At 44.1% G+C, this 21,610-nt stretch overlaps 1 protein-coding gene across 2 annotated transcripts in view; it reads right to left on the reverse strand.

Annotated features, from left to right (window-relative positions):
* SHMT1 (serine hydroxymethyltransferase 1) overlaps positions 1-21,610 on the reverse strand; it is a 29,307-nt gene that overhangs the window by 1,431 nt on the left and 6,266 nt on the right. For both annotated transcript variants that reach the window (XM_081270529.1, XM_081270530.1), the window contains 9 exons: positions 18,707-18,852; positions 16,193-16,308; positions 15,711-15,871; positions 8,433-8,514; positions 7,732-7,944; positions 5,950-6,066; positions 4,234-4,356; positions 1,430-1,546; positions 137-247 (listed from right to left, as the gene is read on the reverse strand). In XM_081270529.1, the coding sequence (XP_081126655.1) occupies positions 137-247; positions 1,430-1,546; positions 4,234-4,356; positions 5,950-6,066; positions 7,732-7,944; positions 8,433-8,514; positions 15,711-15,871; positions 16,193-16,308; positions 18,707-18,852 (1,186 nt within the window). The remainder of the gene's footprint in view (positions 1-136; positions 248-1,429; positions 1,547-4,233; positions 4,357-5,949; positions 6,067-7,731; positions 7,945-8,432; positions 8,515-15,710; positions 15,872-16,192; positions 16,309-18,706; positions 18,853-21,610) is intronic.

Consider the following 21,610-nt stretch of genomic DNA (forward strand, 5'->3'; position numbering starts at 1 on the left):
ATGTGGTAGAGTGATTTTGCTGCCCCCTGACCCTCAACTTGGCCTTGACATAGACATGGTGAATAGCAGGGTCTCAGCACAGTTAGAAACTTCACATATAGGAGAATGTGGCAGACACGCCAAATCTTTCTCTTACCTCTGTGGATAAAGTGCGCTACTTTTTGGAAGTCTTTTTCCAAGAGTCCTCGGGATGTCAGTGCTGGGGTTCCGAAGCGCAATCCACTAGGCCGCAGTGCACTTTTGTCACCTACAAGACAGGGCTCTGTCCCTAAGCTACACTTAGAGCACTGTACATTTATTTTATGCAGTGCCATGGGCTGAATCCAAGGCCTCATGCATGTTAGGCAAGTGTACTGCCACAGCTACATTCCCAGCCCTTTTTAAAAATTGAGTCTGGCTAAGTTGCCAAGGCTGGCTTTGAACTTGTGACTCTCCTGCCTCAACTAGGTCATTTTCAGGACAGGTTATTTCAAATGCAGCTGGTGGCTTGCATTTTAAAAGGACATGTGGGCAAAAAGAATTGGCTTGAGGATCTTGGCTTGGTCTAGCAAGAAGAATAGAGCTGTGAAGAGTATAGCTGATTCAAAAACTAGCAGTAAAAGCTGGGTGTGGTGGCACACAACTGTAATCCCAGCAACTTGGGAGGCTGAGGCAGGAGGATCACAATTTTTAGGCCAGACTTAGCAACTTAGAGAAGCCCTCAGTAACTTAGGAAGACCCTGTCTCAAAATGAAAAAGGGTTGGTGGTATTCAGTGGTAGAGTGCCCTTGGGTTCAATCCCCAGTACTAAAATATCATCATCAACAACAACAAAAAGTAAGTAAAAATAAACCAATAAAAAATACACAAAAAACTAGTGTGGTACCAAAGACACAAGGAGGTGGGATCATATTTTGGCTGTTCTGTTCTGGCGATCTGCAAAGTAGTCTTCTGTGCTGTGGCCCTTGCTCCTAAAAAGGTCAACATCTGTCTAGGTTTGAGATATGTTACCATTTTATTAATACATTGAGAAATGCTGCCTGTTTCCAAAAAGTCCTCTCTCTCATCAAAGGCTGTACCACGCTGAGGGCTCTACATCAGCCTTTCTCTTTCTATCACCACAGGGCAAGAACCAAACCCAAAAGAATATATGGGAAGAAGCCCAGGATTATCTCCCCATTACCATGGAGCCTATTTATCCCCCAGTCATCTGAGGTCTGAAATACTTTCATTAGAAAACAATGGGCTGCTGGGCTGGGGTTGTGGCTCCGCAGTAGATCGCTTGCCTAGTGGTTGTGAGGCCCTGGGTTCGATCCTCAGCACCACATAAAAATAAATAAAATGAAGGTATTGTGTCCAACTACAACTAAAAAATAAGTATTAAAAAAATTACAGGCTGGAAGAAATATAGACAGAGGTGTGTGGAAAGAAGACCAAAGAGGAGTCTCACCTGGGCAGGTGTTCTTGTTGCATGCAATGGAACAAGCTTCTAGCACCTTCTCAGCCCTTCCACCATCTGTACCCTTAGAACGGAGATCCAGGAGGATCAAATGGTTGTCAGAACCCCCTGGAAACAGAATTGGACATGATGGAATATAAGAGGTGCATTGTAGGCCAAGTGAAGGAAACTGGGCAAGCGAGGAGACCAAGGCTGAGGAGGTTGGGAAGTAAGCACCCACCACGAGTATCAATTGCCCACAAGAAAAGATGCCCCAGGCGTAGGAATTGATAAGGGGACAGAACCTGTGTAAACAGGGGTATCATACAGAGGACCAATGTGAGGCTGCCAGGTAGAACATCTAGTGGCTTTTGTGGCTCAGACTACCAACACCCAGGACATGACACAACACAACAGGGGTCAGCAACGGGTTGGAGTTTCCCTGGGTCCATGTGTTTGTGGCTTCTGACAAATAACTTGTAAATTTCCTAAATGACTCTGATTTTTTTTGCCATGCTGGGGATAGATCATGCGTGGCAGGGACTCTACCACTGAGCCACACCAGAGCCTCTCTGACACCAATCTTACAAGCTTCTCTAAGAAAGCACTAGAGAGTGGTGGGTAGGGGTTTCAATTTACTGCCCAGGTGGGGAAACCACCATACTTACTACATACATATTTGGTATTAAGACTCTGCTAGCCTCTTGTTCATTTTATTCCAAACCCTGGTGAATGCTTGATATATTTCAGATTTTAGAGTTTTTCACATTTTGGATAATTTGCTAGACTTTCCTGTTTGAGCATCCCTATCCTAAAAGTTCAAAATCCAAAATATTTTAGATACCCTGTCATGTTCACGAAATTTGATTTTGAATTAGGGATACTCAACCTATATTATCGAAGTAGTACAGAAATCTTAAGTGTCCCCCCAAAGTCCACATGGCACAGACTTGGTCTGCATGTGATGCTTTTGGGGGAATAGAACCTTTAAGGGGTGGGGGAAGGGAACAGTGGACCACAGCTCCTTCCTCTTCTCTATTTTGCTGCCTGGTCAGGAAGTGAGGTCTTGTTCCACCCACAGTCCTGCCATGATATGCTACTGTACCATAGACTCAAAAGCAACGGGGCTGATTGTAGGATGAGAAACCTCCAAAACTATGAGCCAAAAGAAATGTTTTTACTTTATAGACTTATCACCTCAGGTATTTGCTATCTTGATAGTATCCAACAGAGCTGTCTGGACCTGACCAAAGGTCCAGAAACTCTTCAGAGCCTCTGGATCTTTCCACTTTGAACTTTCATTAAGCCAGGCATGGATTTGGGACATAAGAGAATTCACACCTCGGCCTGGCTATGTTGCAGGGATGATTTCAAAGATGCAGGGGAGCTAAGTCAACAACTTAGCTTTGGAGCCCTGTGGCTGAGTCCATTGACTGGCAATGTGGCTTCTGTCAGGCAGTTCAACATTTTGGAACCTCAAATGCCCATTTGTATAAAAAGACTAATAATTCAAAAGGCTGTCATGAGGTTTAAACAAGACACTATTCATAGTGCTTGGCGTGGTGCCAGGCACAAAGTAGATATTCACAGTCATCATCTGCTTCTATACCACATCTCAGACGGCAGAATGAGCAAAGATGATGTCACCAGGGACAGGGCAGGCCTGGCGTGTAGGAAGGTGGACGAGACTGCCGACACCAGGGCTTTCCTGTGGCTAAAATGAACAGGACCTAACTCCTTGCAACTCCCATGGCAGTTCCCCAACCAGTGCCACTTGGGAGCTAGAATGGCTACAAATGCAGCCCTCACCACAGACCTGCTGTGTCAAAGCTGTGTTTTACCAGGATCCCCAGGGGATTTGTGTGCACAACCAGGTTTAAGAAACTAATCTAAGGGACCTTGAAGGTCACAGTCCACATTGGGATTTCTATTCCCATTGGATATTGGATTTTCAATATCTTGAAGATGTGAAGGATGAAATAGGAAAAGAAGCCAAGTAGAACGTGATGGGTGGGTATTGCCCAGGGCTAAGGTGGAGCTCACCCAGCCCCTGCCAGCTCTGCCACTAATGGACTGTTTGGTGGGAGCACCACTCCTTAAACCACGGGATAGTGAAGGATAGGGTACAGGGAGAAAGCCCCTAAGCCTACAGATGCCATGACCCCACATTTCTGGACCACCATCGCTACAAACAGGGCAGCCCTGTGTATAAAAAAGCCACCCTTCCTCATGGCAACTGACATTGATTGGAGGAAAATGCTGTCCTTCCTGGAGAAATCCGCAGTGCCAGTGACATGGGTGGCAACCCATGGGGTCCTCACCTGGAAATCCACCTCACTCATGGTCAACCAGATCCAGAAGGTTTGTATTAAAAGGAAACAAATCTCCAGCAAGCCAACTCTTCAGGAAAATGCAGCCAATCAGGGCCTCCCTCCCAGCAGGGAGAGCCTGATATGCCCTGACCCCAGAGCAAGACAATGTAGAGAGGGGTACTGGGTCCCGCCAATTTCAAGTCCTGGCTCTGCCACCTACAGGAGTGTGTTGGCTGCAGCCCAACCTCTCAGGTGAGCTTCAGGTACTGCCCCATAGAGCTGTTCTGAGGACACCTATTCCTCACTTTGGGTATTAAGTAGCGGCTTCTGTTGTCATGTGTGGCCCATCCTACAGGGCAGCTGGTAAGGCAAAAAGAACGGGGGGGGGGGGGGGGGGAGGGACACAGAGGAGGCCCTGCAGCGCCCAGAGCCGCCACCCTGTAGGCCACATTCTGATCACCCATGAGGAGAGAAGGCCTGCCCAACATCATGTGGTATTTGTACCTGTGACTATATTGTAGCCCAGCTCCGTGAGGGCCTCACTCAGAGCCCTGCAGTTGGCCAGCACCTGCAGCTGATAGATCTTGAATTCTGTAGTCATAGCTTGCTTCAGGGCCACCGCAACCCCTGGTTAGAGAGATGGTGGGTCAGGAAGGCAAGAAAGAATTGAAAGATGATGAATCGAAAGCAGCCCTGTTTCCCCTTATGCTGCCTTGCTTTGCAATTCCAACCAAGGTTGTGGGGATTACATTTTAGTGTCAGATAATATAAAATTTCTTCTTTTTCTGATACTGGGGATTGAATCCAGGGGTGCTCTACCACTGAGCTATATACTAGACTTTTTATTTTTTGTTTTGAGATAGGGTGTTGCTAAGTTGCTGAGTCTGATCTTGCAAACCTGTTTCCTCAGTCTCCCAAGTAGCTGAGATTGCAAGCATGCACTACAGTGCCCAGTGATATATTTCTTTTTTGTGGTTCTGGGGATTGAACCTAGGGCCTTATGTATGCTAGACAAGTGCTCTACCACCTAGCTACACCCCCAGCCCCATATCTTTAACCCTATGATTACTGCAGACCTTACTGAGGAAACCTTTCTCTGAACAACTGCTTTTGAGGTAAACTTTCTCTAGGCATGGGGATTCAGTGCTAACAGATTACCAAGTAAAAGCTTTTAAAAACAAGATGGATTTCATAGTTCTTTATAAGCTTGATGTATGAAAATCATCATTCAGCTGCCTAAAAAGTTGGGCAGACACAAGTTAGGCTGATTGCTCAGGTCATGCCTGGATGGAAGGGACAGCCCTGCTTTACCGTGTGCCATCCAGACTCATCTGGCACCTGCGTTCAGGGCCGAGGGCTCCTTTACTAGATGGACACAGAAAAAAATGCAGGATCACACAAAATCCATGCACCTGAGTCCTGACACTGAGTCTCCCCTCAGGGTTTGTGAGAACAGTGGCTGGGCACTAGGTGAGCCCAGCATTCCAGAGTGGAAGGAACTGGGAGACTAAGGATGCAGGTGCAAACAGAGGACCTGAAAACTCCCCTTAGGCTCCCAATGCCTGCCATGCCCTTAGGACTAAGATTCCACCACTGGCTGCTTTCTTAGGTCTCCTCCTGGGAAACAATGGCACTTCTCCTTACTGAGAAGCCACATCTCATCCTGAGCTCCTCTGCCCGAGTTTCACTATCATCTTGTTATAAGAGAACAGTGGGATAACTCAGGCCATCACAGACGTCCTTGGTCACTTGTCCAAATAGAAGAAATATATCAGTGAGACCCTGCTGGGCAGTCACAGAATCAACACAGGAGTTATCAGTGTGGCCCCGGGTGTGAGGGTCAGACACAGGTGCCTTGACAGGCAGGGCTTGGATCCTAATCTTCCTCAACCTTTGCTGAGCCCTCTTCTGTTGTTTCTCACTGGGGGCTCTGGCCTGACCCAGTTTCACTGGAGGATGGCCATGAATGGAGCAGACACCACTTCCTTCCTGTCCTCATCTTGTACCAATCCCAGTGGTCTACCTTTTCTTCTGTGTTAGCATCTCCTGGACAGAGATGATCCCCCAAGTTCCCTCCCCAGTGGAAGTCCTGGCTCACACTTTTGGAGGACAAGTGAGATGGAAATTAGAGACCATGAGATGACCATTGGAGCAAATGGGAGGTCATCATGGCTGATGGTGCCACCCAAGGGCTCTGGGGTAGGCTTGGTGATGCTTTACCAGCAATGGCATGGTTGTGGGGACCTCCCTGCAGGCCTGGAAACACAGCGGAATTGATGAGTGACTCCAGGTTGTACAGAATCTCTTTGCCGGTCTTGGGATCCACACTGCGCACTCCTGGGTAAAAAATACCATCAAAATGCAGTTCTATAGGCTGACCCTCCATCTTCTCAAACCTACATTGTTTGTGGTATAGTAAGCACCAGGCTGCCTTGACTCCTGGTGTGAGGGCAGCTGCTTTGTAAGGCTATGGAGCAGAGGGGGCCCTTGCTGCTGCCCCTCCCTCTTTTTTTTTTTTTTTGATTGAACCACTGAACTACATCCTCAGCATTTTTAATTTTGAGAAGGACCTCACCAAGTTGCTGAGGCTGGCCACGAACTTGAGATCCTCCTACCTCAGCCTCCTGAGTTGCTGGGATTTTTTGGAAACAGGACATCATGGATGGGTCACTGACTGGAACCCTAGCTTCAGCACCTCCACTCTACACCTGTCATCTATTATGGCTTCTTTTCTTCATAACACCTGACTATAATGAAGCCTTCAAGTGGAAAGGAACAGAAATCTCCCTCCCGAGACTGTAACAAAGCACATGCCTTTGGCGTTTCTTTAAAGATGACTAGGAAGGCAACTTAACAGAGACAATGCTCAGATGGCTACTCATGGGGAAGGTTTCTTTCTGAGAAAATAGTCACACAGTAATAACTTAATAATTACTATTTAAAAATAAATAATACTAATACCTCTAAGGAAGTTGCTTTTTCTTTTTTTCTTTTTCTTTTTGCTGCTCGTAGGGATAGAACTCAGGGCCTCATGCATGCCAGGCAAACACTCTACCACTGAGCCACATCCACAACCCTATTTGGAATATCCTGGGAGCCAAGAACTGCTCTGAGCACTTTGTGTAAACTCATTTAATCTCCCGAATAGCAGTCCAGTGACACAGGTGCTATTACTCCAGTCCCCACTCCAGAAGTGAAGAAATGAAGCACCAAGAAGCTGCATGGGCAGCCTGGGACCACAGTGTGTGGGAGAGCCAGGGTTTGCTTTGTCCTCTGGCTCCTGTCAGCCAGCAGAGGGTCTATTGAATCATATTAACATACAATGGCAGAAATAAAAGGCCTCCTAGGCAGGTGGGACAGGTCACCTGACTCAAAAGCATCAACCCCACTGAAGAAGGACCTCAATGGAGCACAGGGACAACAGAGCGCTGGAAAACTGCATGGGCACCTCGTTGGGTCAAGTCCTAACTGGGGCAAGGCGAGGAGGCCCTGCCCAGGAGTAAGAGTAATGCAGCTATCGAGGGCGGGTTTCTCTGCTGATGTGAGGCTGGAGCACAGATGTCATCACAGGATCGCTAACCAAGGCCCTGACCGCTCAAGTGGTTTCCCAGGTATGGGAATCTAAAAATAAGGGGCACACAGGCTTAGAGATGGGCTATAAGGTACAGGAAAGAGAAATTCCCCACTAAAATGATAAAACTTGCATTAAGGTTCATGCACCGAGAGCCTGCATCATTCCAACACACAGCAGTTGCTGATCCCCTTCCTGTTTTCCTAGCACTTGGATGCACAGGAATGGGGCTACAATTCTTGCTCAGGACTTCCTTGTAAGTCCTCTCCATAAAGCCTGTCACTGCTCTTTCCTAAGTAGCTTTTTAAGGGACTGCATCATAATATTTTCAAGAATTTCCAGTTTTTTTTTTTTAGCTTCCTCAACCAAACCTGAACCCCCACAGCAAAAATGTCACCCAATACCCATCTACCCAAAAGTCAGAAGCTCACCTTTCCTGTAAAAGATCATGCCGGCACGGCAGCCTCTCAGGGTCTTGTGGGTGGTGGTGGTCACCACATGGCAGTGTTCAAAAGGGGAGGGCACCACGCCAGCCGCCACTAGCCCACTGATGTGTGCCATGTCTGCCATGAGATATGCCCCACTCTCGTCTGCAATCTTCCGCAAACGTTCGTAGTCCAGGTTTCGAGAGTAGCAGCTAGTTCCTGAGACAAGGATGACAACAGAGTAAAGATGCCTGAGGGCAGCCAAGTTAGCCTCAGTTCAAATCTACAAATGGCCTCTGGATGTGAAGATATCAAAGCCTGAAGATTTCTCCCCTAAAATCTCTTGAAGACAGAAATGGAGAGTGCCCTCAGAAAAACACCTTTGTGCTCAAGGTAACCTCTGTGACCTCCCTTTTCAAGGTAATGGTGGTTGAGATGGCCTGTAATTGTGAAGGCCAGTGAGTCAGAGGGATTAACATTTCTAAATGTTTCTCTTAGTATAGCCTCAGATCTTATTCCACTGAGCACTAATGGTGGGAAATACAAACCTGTCCTTAAAGAAAAAAATATACTCGGAGCCAAGAAGCTTAGCCATCCAAGGCAGAAACTAGCAGTGAGCTAAGGCAGGATGGAACTGTTGTTCATACCCTCTGTAACAGGCATGGACACTGCCTATGAATAAGGCCGCTGTTTGCCCCACTCCTCACCTGCGATGATCAGCTTCGGGTGGAAGAGGCGGGCATTTTCCTCCAGCTGGTCGTAGTTGATGTAGCCACTGTCTGGGTACACCTGTGGGGGCGTCAGGGACACATAGGCTCACCTGCTTCCTCTGGTCAACCAACCATGCCCGCCGCCTTTCCACCCACCATGACAACAGGAGCCATGTACCAAACTAGGCCTTGATCCCCTTGATCCTTGTGCAGGGCACGGGTGTATTCAGCCTGCACAAGGAGTTTAGACAGCCACGTATGGCTCACATAACCAAGGATGACCTGAGAGGCCTCAGGAGAAAAGAGAGCCCCGGCCCTGGGGTGCTATCCTTTGAGAAGGAGGAACTCCAAAGCCCCTGCAGAAAGAAAAATATACAAGAAATAGCCTTCACACATGATGCACAGTCCAAAACATGGTGATTTTCAGGCACGAGACAAAGCAAATACAACAAAAAACCTGCCTAACATAATTTCTGTTCCAAGGACCAAGAGGACCTTCCATGTAACAGGGTACACTTTATACCTGACATAAACCTTGCTGCCTGACCACTGCTGGCTTATTTAAAGACCATGTGTTCATCTTTTCTCCTTCCTCCTTTCCATCTTCCCTCCCCTAGTTGCTGGGGAAGCAACATTCTTCCTGTCCTAGCCTGTGTTTATTGCGTCCTTCAGACCGCTGGCCACAGGATTAAAAAAATCCACAATGGGAGTTTGGTAACAGTGGATCTAAGAAATGGTTCTCAAGGCGGCCATCTGGATATGAATTATGATTCCTGATAGGCACACCTGAAGCCTAGCTCTTGTAGTCTCCTTTTAAAAAGACTTCTGTTCCCGTGGCAGTTAGAACTGCAGCCTCCCTGGAACATGAGTCTGTGGCCTTTATCATTTGCTAGCAAATTAATACAACTTCTTTTTCCTTTTTCTTAATACCTTGCCCCCATTATTGTATCCGCACTGGGGACAAAGACCAAGTTTTCAGTATCACCATGAGATAAGAAAACAAAATAAAAGCCATGAATATTAGGGAAAAGGAAATAAATAACTGATATTCTCATAGCAGCATGATTGGGCACCCCAAAAACCCAGAGGCAAACTATTACAATGAATAAGTTAACTTACAAAGTCACTGGATATTGCATCAAAAGGCAAAAATCATGCCGAGTACAGTTCAGTGATAGAGCTCATGCTTAGCAGGCACAAAGGGCTTTGTGCAACCCCACTACAACCCCCCACCCAACCAAAACCAAAACTCAATTACATAAGCACATATAATCAATACAAATGAAATTAATAAAGTTACTATGTCTCAAAAACCATAATTAAGTAACACAAGGTGTCTGAGATGGCAGCAGAGCAATTCAAAGACTTTTTAAAAATAAAAACTATTTCTATCAATTCCCTTGGAAGATGTTTTCTTAAATTTACTTGCTCTATCTCTCCTCCAGGAGGCTGATGTTCCTTCTGATATGATAAGGTGGCAACAGAGACTGAGACTGAGGCAGAAGGTGGATTTCCTACCTTTGGTCCCACCTTCCCCCTGTAACAGAGCCCTAAATGAACTCTAGACAGGGCAAAGGGGAAAAGCGAAGGGAGGGGGGCGTAGGAGTAGGAAAGATGGTGGAATGTGAGGGTCACCATTACCCTAAGTACATGTAAGAAGACACGAAGAATGTGACTCTACTTTGTGTACAACCAGACATGAAATTTTCTGTGAATATTTAAAATACAGTCTTGACTAAGTTGTATTTCCACTAAATTACAATTCAGTACTAATAAGCTGTATTGTTAATTCTTTATTTTATTTTTATGTGGTGCTAAGGATCGAACCCAGTGCCTCATGCATGCCAGGAGAGCGTGCTACCACTTGAGTCATCCCTAGCCCTATAATTCTTAAAAACAAAAAGAAAGGAAGGAAGAAAGTAAAAGCTCTAAATTGTTTTTGATTCAGAAGTGCCTCCCTCTCCTCTCCCTCCGCCATGAGGGAGGGTGTGCTGAGACTGTGACAAGCTTCGGATTAATACAGTCTAGCTAAATCTATATAAATACATATTTTCTGCCTCTGGTCCCAATATGCTCTCTGTCCTCTTATGAAAGCTCTCTGTATCCCTGGATTCCTGGAAGATGGAGCTTTGAGAAAGAAAATGGCCTGATCTACCTCCACAAAGCCAGCTTTGAATGACACTTGTTTTCCTACAAACTTGTCTCCTGCATTTTAGTGAAATGAGATGAATGACCAAGTCTTTCCTACCTGGTCTTGCCCTCTTTTCCCTCTCGTAAAAGCTGTTTGGGTGACAGGTGCATTGGCTACACTTATAATCCCAGCAATTCAGGAAGCCAACTAAGTAGGATTGCAAGTTCAAGGCAGGTAAGGCAACTTAACTTAGAACCTGTCTCAAAATTAAAAATAAAGGCTGGGGATGTAGGTCAGTGGGTAAAATGCCATTGGGTTCAATCACTGGTAACACAAGAAAACAAGAAGCTGGGTGGGAGGCTAGGGCAGGAGGATTAAAAGTTCAAGGCAACTATAAATTAGTAAGACCCTGCCTTAAAATAAAATAAAAAGGGTTGGGGATGTAACTCGGGAGGAGAGTGTCCCTGGGTTCAATTTTCACTACTGACACCACCACCCCCAAAACAACAAAAACAAGCAACAACAAAAAAACCTGTTCATGCCCCTGAGCCCCAGAAGATGGAGATTTTAAACAGAAAAGGTTTCCTGTCTTCCCCAAGGATGGCTTTGAATAAACCTGTTTTCCTTCATCAACCTGTGTTCCTAACTTGAGAGGACCAAGGTGCAGTGAAAGCTTCACAACAAGAACATTATTGAGAGTCATCCTAAATATTTCTTTATTTATTTTTAGTTGTAGTTGGACACAATACCTTTATTTTATTTATTTATCTTTATTTGGTGCCGAGGACCGAACCCAGGGCCTTGCACATGCTAGGTGAGCACTCTACCGCTGAGTCACAACCCCAGGCCAAGAGGCATTTTAAAATGCTAGTAATTAAGGCAATATTTGTGGAATGGCAGACAATCTGATTGATGGAAGGAAGAGCACCCCAGAACAGAACTCCATGCGATGTAGGATATCTGGGCAATATCAGTGGCGACAGGAAAGTCCGGTAGAGAAAGAATGCCTTTTTCAATAAATGGCTCTAGACCAACTGGGTATCCACATGGAAAACAAAAGGTTCTCTGTTACCTCAAATAACACACAGAAATAAATTTCAGATCTAGCGATTCCCCACTTCTGTGTGGATATCCTAAGAACTCGGAAATCAGTTTGCCGAAATGACATCTGTACTCCCATATTCACCACGGCACTGTTCACTACAGCCAAGACATGGAAGCAACCCACTGCCCACCAACAAATGAATGAGTGAGGAAAATGGGAAGTGGAAGGCCATCCACCTTAAAAAGAAGGGAGTTCTTCCCCTTGTGGTACCATGGATGAACCTCGAGGACACCAAGCTAGGTAAAATAAGCCAGGTACAGAAAGACAAAACCTTCATGATCTCACTTATATCTGGAATCTAAGAAGCAGAGAGAATGGTGGCTTTCAAAGGCTGGAGGGAGGAATAGGGACATGTTGGTCAAGGGTTACATAGCTGACTATGAGGAATAAATGAAAAGTACTGAAGGAGATGGATATGTTAAGTATAGAACTAAATGTGAAACATAAAACAGCCTATTTTCAGGTCAAAGCCCAGCACCACAAAATTAATTGTTTTTTTGTTTTGTTTTGTTTTTGTGGTACTGAAGATTGAATTCAGGACCTCATGCATGCTAGGCAGCAAGTGCTCTACCACTGAACTATATCCCCAGACCAAAATGTATCTTCTTAAACACATATCTTAGTTCAGTTTATTAAAGTCATGTTAAAAACATATGGGCAAAGGGGAGGTAAACATATTGAAAGGTGATTACTGCAGAGCAAACCCCCAGGTCTGGGATGTGGGGAGGAGGTACCAAGGGAAACTTCATGGTCTGCAGCCCCCAACCTGAGCCTTCCTTCCTCTCAATTACTGGGACCTACTAAACACTACCAGCAACCCTGGAGTGAAAGGTTCCAGGTTTGATCGTCATCCCTAGATGAAGCTCTTACAATCCAGCACAATCGCAGAGGCTTGCATGCAAGGTTCTAGGCACTGAGGAGACAGCATCTCGGAGTCAGGTTAAAAGACCATTTTGGTTTTAAGCATGTAGTTTTTCTGAACTGAATAAAGAATCCATTGTCCCAATGAAACTTATCCTAACTGACACACAGTAAAAAAAAAGTGGACATGGTCAGGTGTGGTGGCACACATCTATAGTCCCAGCTACTCAGGGTCCTGAGACAGAAAGATCACTTGAGCCCAGGCTGGGCAACAGAATGCATTCCATCTCAATAATTTAAAAAAGTTCTTAAAAAAAAAATTAAAAAAAAAAAATTTTTTTTGAGTGCTTGATTGAATCCAGGGTCTCACACATGGAAGGCAAGTGCCCTGCCACTGAGATACACACCCAGCCCCTATAACTTTTCTTTAAAGCCATAATTACCAAAAAAATCTATTGGTGGTCTATCCTTCCATGTTTTTCTTTTTAAATGTTGGAGGTTTTTTAAAGCTTTTCACTTTGGGATCTTACTTTTTTGTTGTTGTTGTTGTTGTTTGTTTGTTTGCTTGTTTTTGTTTTTTAATGCTCCTGGAGCATTCACAGGCATTTATAACAAACTGCAGTGGGGTGAGGGCAGTGCAGAGGCTGGTGGCTAGGAAGAGAGACCCCCTCAGTCCTGCAGGAACAGGGAATGGGAGGGATTCCAGTGATAGAAGAAGACAGGAGGAGACCATGCAGAGGTGGGCTAGAACTCAGTGTTGCTGTTCTTCCACCAAGAAATGAATTCTGGCCTGTATTAGGCAATTGCAGAGTCCCGTGGTGCAGGGTTAAGGGCTGAAGACAGAGGCAGGTGGTCCAGGGAAAGGCTGAGCAGGAAAGCCACCCCAGAACACCTACAGAAGAGGCATAGCATGTGTGGCTGCTGATAGGCCAATCAGGCCTGTCTTCTCCCTAGTAACTGAGGACTTGAGGGTGCCACTCACAGCACCCTCCAGATGTGCTGTGCCTCCTGTGGTTCGCCTCAGCTGGGGTCCCGGGCCCTGCCTTTCCACACTCTGGCAGGCCAGCCACAGGGTAGGCTCCCATTATGCCCAGGGAGCTGCAGCCTACAGAGTGCATGTCAAAGACGGGGTGGCCAGAGGGAACTGGAGCACAAGACTTCATTTCCTAATGCCCAGAATAAATTCTTCAGGAATAGAGAAACGCAAGAAGCTACCCAAGGCCTCAAGAAGACTCCAGAAAACAAGTCAATAATTACTCTCTGAAACAATCTTTTTTTTTTTTTTTTTTTTGGGATACGGAGTCTTACTATGTTGACCAGGCTGTACTGAAACTTTTGGGTTCAATCGATCCTCTTGCCTCTGTCTCTCATGTGGCCAGGACTATGGGTAAGTGCCACTATCCTAGGGTTTCTGCCACAGCTTTTGCAATAGCAAAAGAAAGAGTAGAAACTGGATTTTCTTTGGGCGAGGGGAAGAATGAAGATTCTTTTATTCATTGACTTCTTCTGATCAATGTCGGTCTTTGAATTATAACTAGACAACCACAGGTTATTCAGTTTTGTTAAAATGGAAGGAAACAACTTTGACTTTGAGTCGTAACAACTTTAAAGATCCCATTCTAGAATTATGTACTTCATTTTTTTAAAAGATATCTTCAGTTATTATGCCGGCATCTGAAAAAGGCAGCCCCTGATAGTGAGCACCAGTAAAATAAGGTCTTTAAAATTATTTTTCCTATTTTAATAACGATTACATTAAACCATTAACTATGGGGGGAGGGAAATCAGTGTAAATAAATGACACAGGTCAAAAGAAAACACAGAAGGCTGAGGCATCTATCAGTGGGAAAATTTTTATGAAAAAAACTAGTCTCCCATGTGTCTAGACTATGGGTAAGTGCCACTATCCTGGTATTTCTACCACAACTCTTTCAATAGCAAAAGAAACTGTAGAAAACTGGCTTTTATGTCCTAAATCCAAACACAAAAAGTTTTTGTTTTTTTTTAATTGTTGTTATGTTTAAAAATCTGGCCTTAAGGCTGGTCTGGGCCACTGAGAAGATCTTTGACTGGAAACACCTAGGCTTTCCATAAAACAAAACAGTCACTTGCACACACACACACACACACACACTTCCCTGTGTTTTCTGAGCAAACACAGACAACCAACAGGACACCACAAACAACATGGGATGTCCATGTGGAATACTGGCTTGATCTTGAAAGAAGAAAATTACACCTCCAATATTTAGCAAGTTTAAAGACTTTTTTCTCCTGGTAGCAAGTAGAAAACAACCAGAAATGGCACTATTTGACAATAAGACACACACAAAGAAAGGCTCCTAGGCACCAGAAAGAATCACAACACCAGGCAACAAAGACAATGCACATTATTCTTTTCTATCCATCGCCCTTAGTGTTATCATAGACAAAGCACTGTCTCACTTGAGCCCCCACCTCCTATTTGCATTTTTTAAACTTGCGTATTTATACAGATGGAGCTCCCATTAAAGATCTGCCCCACAAACCCCGGAGGCAGCGCTGGTTCTGAGGGTACTGGTTCCTTTTCTGGGCACATGGCTGATGCCGGTTGAAGACAGGTCTGTGCAAAGTGGGCAGTGATGGCTGCGGGAATGGGCTGGAACCCTGAGTAGGTAGTGGCTGGGTTTAGCTAGGCTGTGGAGGTCTGTGGCCATTGTCAATGGTACTGGGGCTAGAGTCAGGGACACTGCAATCCTTGCTGCAGCTGCTGGCCCACAGGGGAACCAGGTGGGATTGTTTCTTGGTGAGAGTAGAGCTGCTGCTAACCTGGTTGCTAGGAGCTGTTACTCTAGGTGCTGTTCCCCTAGTTCTGGGGTGGCCACCACCTGGCTGCATCTGAACCCTCCTCAGCTGTTGCCTATTCCCCTCCCTCCCTCCCTCCATGGTATTGTAGCACCACATCAAATTCTGTGTTTTCTTTGCTTAAGATGGCAAACAAACAAAACAAAAACATCTATCCCAGCTGTCCCCAGTGGGCCCTGGGAGCCTGAGGAGTCCTCCAGGGCAGAGAAATGAAAATGGTACAAGGTAGGGTTTCCTGAAGTGTCACAGGAACAGAACTACTTAAACTGACAAGAATAGTCAGATACTGGAGGTTTTCTAATGAACGGGAACGGAAAGACAGATCATCTCTTACCTTATAGGGCATAGATTCAAAGAAGATGGATGTAGCAGAGATTTTCTTCTTGTCTGTCATGAACCCATGGGTCAGGTGGCCCCCATCAGGCAGGTCCAGACCCATGATGCGCCCATGGGGCTCCACGAGGGCCGTGTACACTGCAAAGTTTGCAGGGGAGCCTGAAACAGGAGGCCAGAAAAGACGTGAGTATTTCTTCCTGAGTGGCATCCAGGAGCTTGGATACTAGAGGATTATCCAGGAGTGGCTGAGAACACACGTGGCCACCAATATGACCTCCCCGATCCCCAAGCGGTAACCCTGTACCAGTCTCCTTGAGAGTAAGAGAAGTGGGAGTGCAGAGGTGGGAGCCCAAGGCAGTGGAGAAGGATGCACACACCAGTCTCTTTGGCTCATTTCTTACTTAGGACTCCTTTTGTAAACATCAGTCTGGGGGCCTGGCCTGGAGGGGCTGCATGGGACAATCTAGATGTGGTCATCACCTGAATAAGGCTGGACGTTGACCCCCCAGCACTGTGGGTCCAGGTGATAGGCCTGCAGAGCCCGCTTCTGACAGAGTGTTTCCAGTTCATCAATAAACTCAGTCCCGCCATAATACCTGTGGGAGAGAAGCAGGAGCCCCACATCCACTGTGGGCCCTGACCTTTGCTCCTAGCAGAGGCCAAAGCTCAGGAGTGGGAAGAATACAGTGGAGGGGAGTGAGCAAGTCTCAGCTCCCCATGTTGTCCTTTGAGGTTGTAGGAGGATCCAATGAGATATATAAGTTGTTACTCAGTAAATCTACCAAAGCTCAAGGCAGAGGTAGTTATTCACAGTAGGAGAAAGACAAAGCCTTCAATTTGACCCTCAGACTTCTATAGAGAATTTCAGGGGCATCTCAGGATAGAATGACAGTTCATTCTCCAAGGGTGACCCTTCTTTTTCTGTGTCCATTGGAATACAAATGCTAAAATTCACCAAGATCATGTCTTATTCTGTACTTTCTTTGTCTGATAATGACTGTAAAAGACAAACAACAGATGGGGAGGCGAGGTGATGGATGTAATCCCAACAACTTAGGAGGCTAAAGCAGAGGACCTCAAGTTCTAGTCCAATTTGGACAACTTAGTGAGTCTCTGTCTCAAAATAAAAAACAAAGGGCTTGGGCTGTAACTCAGTGGTAGAATATCCCTGGGTACAATTTCCAGTACCACAACCCCCCCCCCCCCCCCGCCCAAATGAAGCTGGACATGGTGGCACTGTCTAAAGTCCCAGCACTTGGGAGGCTGAGGAAGGAAGATCCCTGAAGTCCAGCAACATAGGAAGATCCGATCTCAAAATAAATAAATATTAAAATATATATAAACATATATATTTCATATATACACACTAACCTATGTCTATATGTATGTATGAACACACACACATATATGGCTTACACTGGTTCAAAAGTAATCACTGCACATGTAAATCCAATATTTATTTTTTATAGTCATGAGGCCCACATGGAGCCTTTATTTTTTTTAATTTTTTTTTTTAAAGAGAGAGTGTGAGAGGAGAGAGAGTGAGAGAGAGAGAGAGAGAGAATTTTTAATATTTATTTTTTAGTTCTCGGCAGACACAACATCTTTGTTGGTATGTGGTGCTGAGGATCGAACCCAGGCCGCATGCATGCCAGGCGAGCGCGCTACCACTTGAGCCACATCCCCAGCCCCTAAATCCAACATTTATAATAATAAATTTATACAGGTTGAGCGTCTCTAACTTAAAATATGAAACCCAAATGCTCCCAAATCTGAAGCTTCTTGTATACCAAGGTCTCACCATGTGATGCCCAGCACTGCTCTGGGACTTCGCACTGTCCCCACTAGAAAGAAGGCACTCACCAGAGGCAGTTCCCAGACCGTGAACTTCCTAGACTCCAAAACTATAAAAATAAGTTACTCTATTTACAAATACTCAGTCTCAGCAATTCAGCTATACAAACAGAAAACAGACAAAGAAAGTTGGAGATAGAAGAGATAAAGTAGATGGCCAATAGACAAAAGGCAACTCATGTCCCGTATATCAACGACACAGGAATAATCAGGATTTAAAATAAAAAAATTCAAACCATTTACAATAGCACCTCCAAAACTGAAGTACTTAAGCACAAATCTAATAATTTATGCATTAAGTTTTCTAACTTTGAACATGGATGGAAGAAATCACAAGGAACATTTAAAAAAAAATTTCAAAGGGAGTGGGGTATATAATTCATCGGTAGAGCCTGGAATGCATTAGAACCTACCTACCTTGCAACCCAGCATCACAAAAAGTTTCAAATTTTGGAACATTTAGAATACTTAACCAGTATAGTCTATGCAAATATTCCAAAATCTGAAAAACTCTGAAATCTGAAGCACTCTTGGTCCTAAGCATTTCAGATGAGACACTCAGCCTGCACTATCAGTTCCATTTCATTTCTCAGCCACTCTGATACAGATGAGAGTAACAGTCATTTTTTGTGACATCCCTCAAAGGACACTGATCTTTTCTCATTCAGGGTTGGATGATACTCCTTATTAGCCTGGCTTGCTGTTCTAGAAAGCTACCAAAGAGACTGTTAAATGTAACCCTGAATATACCTGCTCCAGGAACAGCAGTGGTATCACAGGCTAGAAATCATACAAGAGCTATGCAGGAGGGCAGGAGTGGAAGAGCACAGACTCCACAATTGGGAAGCCTGCTTTCTTTGGTACCAGGGGTGCTTAAACACCGAGCCACATCCCCAGCCTGTTTTTATATTTTATTAGAGACAGGGTCTATATGAGTTTCGTAGGGCCTCACTAAGTTGCTGAGGCTGGGTTTGAACTTGCAGTCCTCCTGCCTCAGCCTCCTGAGTCACTGGGATTACAGGTGTGTGCCACTCCATCCAGCTGGGAAGCCATTTTATGAAGTTTACATGTTGTTTACATTTTACACCGATTTAGTACTTCACATCACTATGTCAGAAACAGGACTTGGAAGACACTTACCTCTGGCCTGGGTACCCCTCAGAGTATTTGTTATTTAAGCAAGAGCCCAGGGCCTCTAAAACTGCTCGGCTGGCGAAATTCTCCGAGGCGATCAGCTCCAATCCAAACCTCTGCCGGTTACTTTCCTTCTTAATGATGTTGTAAACCTTATGAAAAGAAAACAGATGCTGGACAGTTGGACATTTGGTTTAAAATTTTGCTCCAATCAAAGCCGTATCTCCTAAAGAGAAAAGATACTATTACAGATTCATATTTGCTCTCAGAAATCGACTATAACCCAAGTAAGCAGATTATGAAAACTCCCATAACACTTATGGGAGAGAACATGTCTTCCTTAAAGACTTTAGCATTCAGGAAAGAATTAATAATAAAATGAATAAAGAAAAACAAAATGATTTAGGAGAAAATTATGGTTTTCTTTTTGGTATCAGGGATTGAACTCAGGGCACTTGACCACTGAGCCATATCTCCAGTCCTATTTTGTATTTTATTTAGAGACAGAGTCTCAGCTGAATTGCTTAGCACCTTGTTTTTGCTGAGGCTAGCTTTGAACTTGTGATCCTCCTGTCTCAATCTCAAACTCCTGGGATTTACAGGCATGTGTCACAGCTCTGGCAAGAAAATTATCTTTACACATCCCACCTAATTTTTAATTCTACACCATCCTGTTATTTTTATCCCTGCTTTCCACCAAGTTTCTCCCTCCCTGAACTTCATTCCCTGCTCCTCTTCTTTACCAACAAGATGCTTCAGCAAAACCAGAGAGATAGAGAGTAGATTAATGGTTGCCTAGGGCTGGGAAGTTTGGGGAGGATTAGGGTGATGGCTGATTGGTTCTTTTGGGGGGAAAATTTTGCAAATACAGATTTAAGATATTTTTCACTTTATGATGGTGGGAAAATTATATACATCCAATAGAAACCATACTTGAAAATTTGAGTTGGGAAATCAAAGGCATTTCTGTATATCAGTGACAAATCTTCAGAAAGGGAAATGAAGAAAACTGCCCCATTTTCAATAGCCTAAAACAAAAACAAAAACAAAAAAAACTTGGGAATCAACAAAAGAGGTGAAGGATCTATACAATGAAAATTACAGGACACTAAAGAGAGAAATTAAAGAAGACCTTAGAAGATGGAAAGATCTACTTTGTTCTTGGATAGGCAGAATTAATATTATCAAAATGACTATACTTCCAAAAGCCCTATACAGATGACATTCCTCATAGAAATAGAAAAAAGCAATCATGAAATTCATCTGGAAAAATAAGAGACCCAGAATAGCTAAAGCAATCCTTAGCAGGAAGAATGAAGCAGGTGACATCCCAATACCAGACCTTAAACTATACTACAGTAACAAAAACAGAATGGTTTTGGCACCAAAACAGACTGGTAGACCAATAGTACAGAATAGGGAACACAGAGACTAACCCTCAAAATTACAATTAACTTGTATTAGACAAAGGTGCCAAAAACATGCACTGGAGAAAAGATAGCCTCTTCAACAAATGGTGCTGGGAAAACTGGAAATCCATATGCAACAAAATGAAACTAAACCCCTATCTCTCACCATGCACAAAACTCAACTCAAAATGGATCAAGGACTTAGGAATAAAACCAGAGACCCTGTGTCTAATAAAAGAAAAAGTAGGCCCTAATCTCCATCATGTGGGATTAGGTCCCAAATTCCTTAATAAGACTCCTATGGCGCAAGAATTAAAATCTAGAATCAATAAATGGGATGGACTCAAACTAAATCTAGATGCCCAACCTAGATACCCTTCAGTAGACGAATGGATTAAAAAATGTGGCATATACACAATGGAATATTACTCAGCAATAAAAGAGAATAAAATCATGGTATTTGCAGGTAAATGGATGGAGTTAGAGAAGATAATGCTAAGTGAAGTTAGCCAATCCCAAAAAACCAAATGCCAAATGTTTACTTTGATATAAGGAGGCTGATTCATAGTGAGATAGGGAGAGGGAGCATGGGAGGCATAGACAAACTCTAGATAGGGCAGAGGGAATGGAGAGGAAGGGGAGGAGGGGCATCATTCCAAATGATGGTGGAATGTGATGATCATTATTATCCAAAGTACAGATATGAAGACACGAATTGGTGTGAATATATTTTGTGTACAACCAGAGATATGAAAAATTGTGCTCTATATATGTAATAAGAATTATATATTCTGCTGTCATATATAAATTTAAAAAAAATTAAATTGGGGGCTGGGCACAGTGATGCACACTTGTAATCCCAGCTACATGGACAGTCTAAGGCAGGAGGATTCCAAGTTTGAAGCCAGCCTTGGTAACACCATCTCAAAATTTAAAAAGAAAGAAAAAAAAAAAAGGTTGAGAACAGAACTCAGAGGTACACAAGGAAGTTCTAGCTCCAATCCCTGGTACCATGACAAACAAACAAACATTGTTATAAAAATTTAAAAAAAGATGCTCTGGACATCGAAATAGATATGCTCTCTGTGCACTGTAAAGAAAGGTTCAGGGGCTGGGATTGTGGCTCAGTAGTAGAGCGTTTGCCTGGCATGTGTAAGGCCCTGGGTTCGATCCTCAGCTCCGCATACAAATAAATAAAAGATCTACTGACAACCAAAAAAAAAAAAAAAAAAAATATATATATATATATATATATATATATATATAAAAAGAAAGGTTCAATCTCTATAATCTTTCCCCACCTTCCTCCAGAACATCCAGCATGATGCTCTACACTTTGCAGAAACTAAGAAACAGCTAAATTTAGCCTCAAAGGACTTTTAACCTTTCTCAAGCCACTCAATTTCAATTTCGCAGTCTTTTTCATATGTGTGGTGCTGGAATCAAATCCAAGGCCTAGCACAAATGCTCTACTACTAGCAAACTACTGCCTTAACCCTAC

This window comes from Spermophilus citellus (genome assembly GCF_964194105.1).
Source record: "Spermophilus citellus genome assembly, chromosome: 17".
Classification (NCBI taxonomy): Eukaryota; Metazoa; Chordata; class Mammalia; order Rodentia; family Sciuridae; genus Spermophilus; species Spermophilus citellus.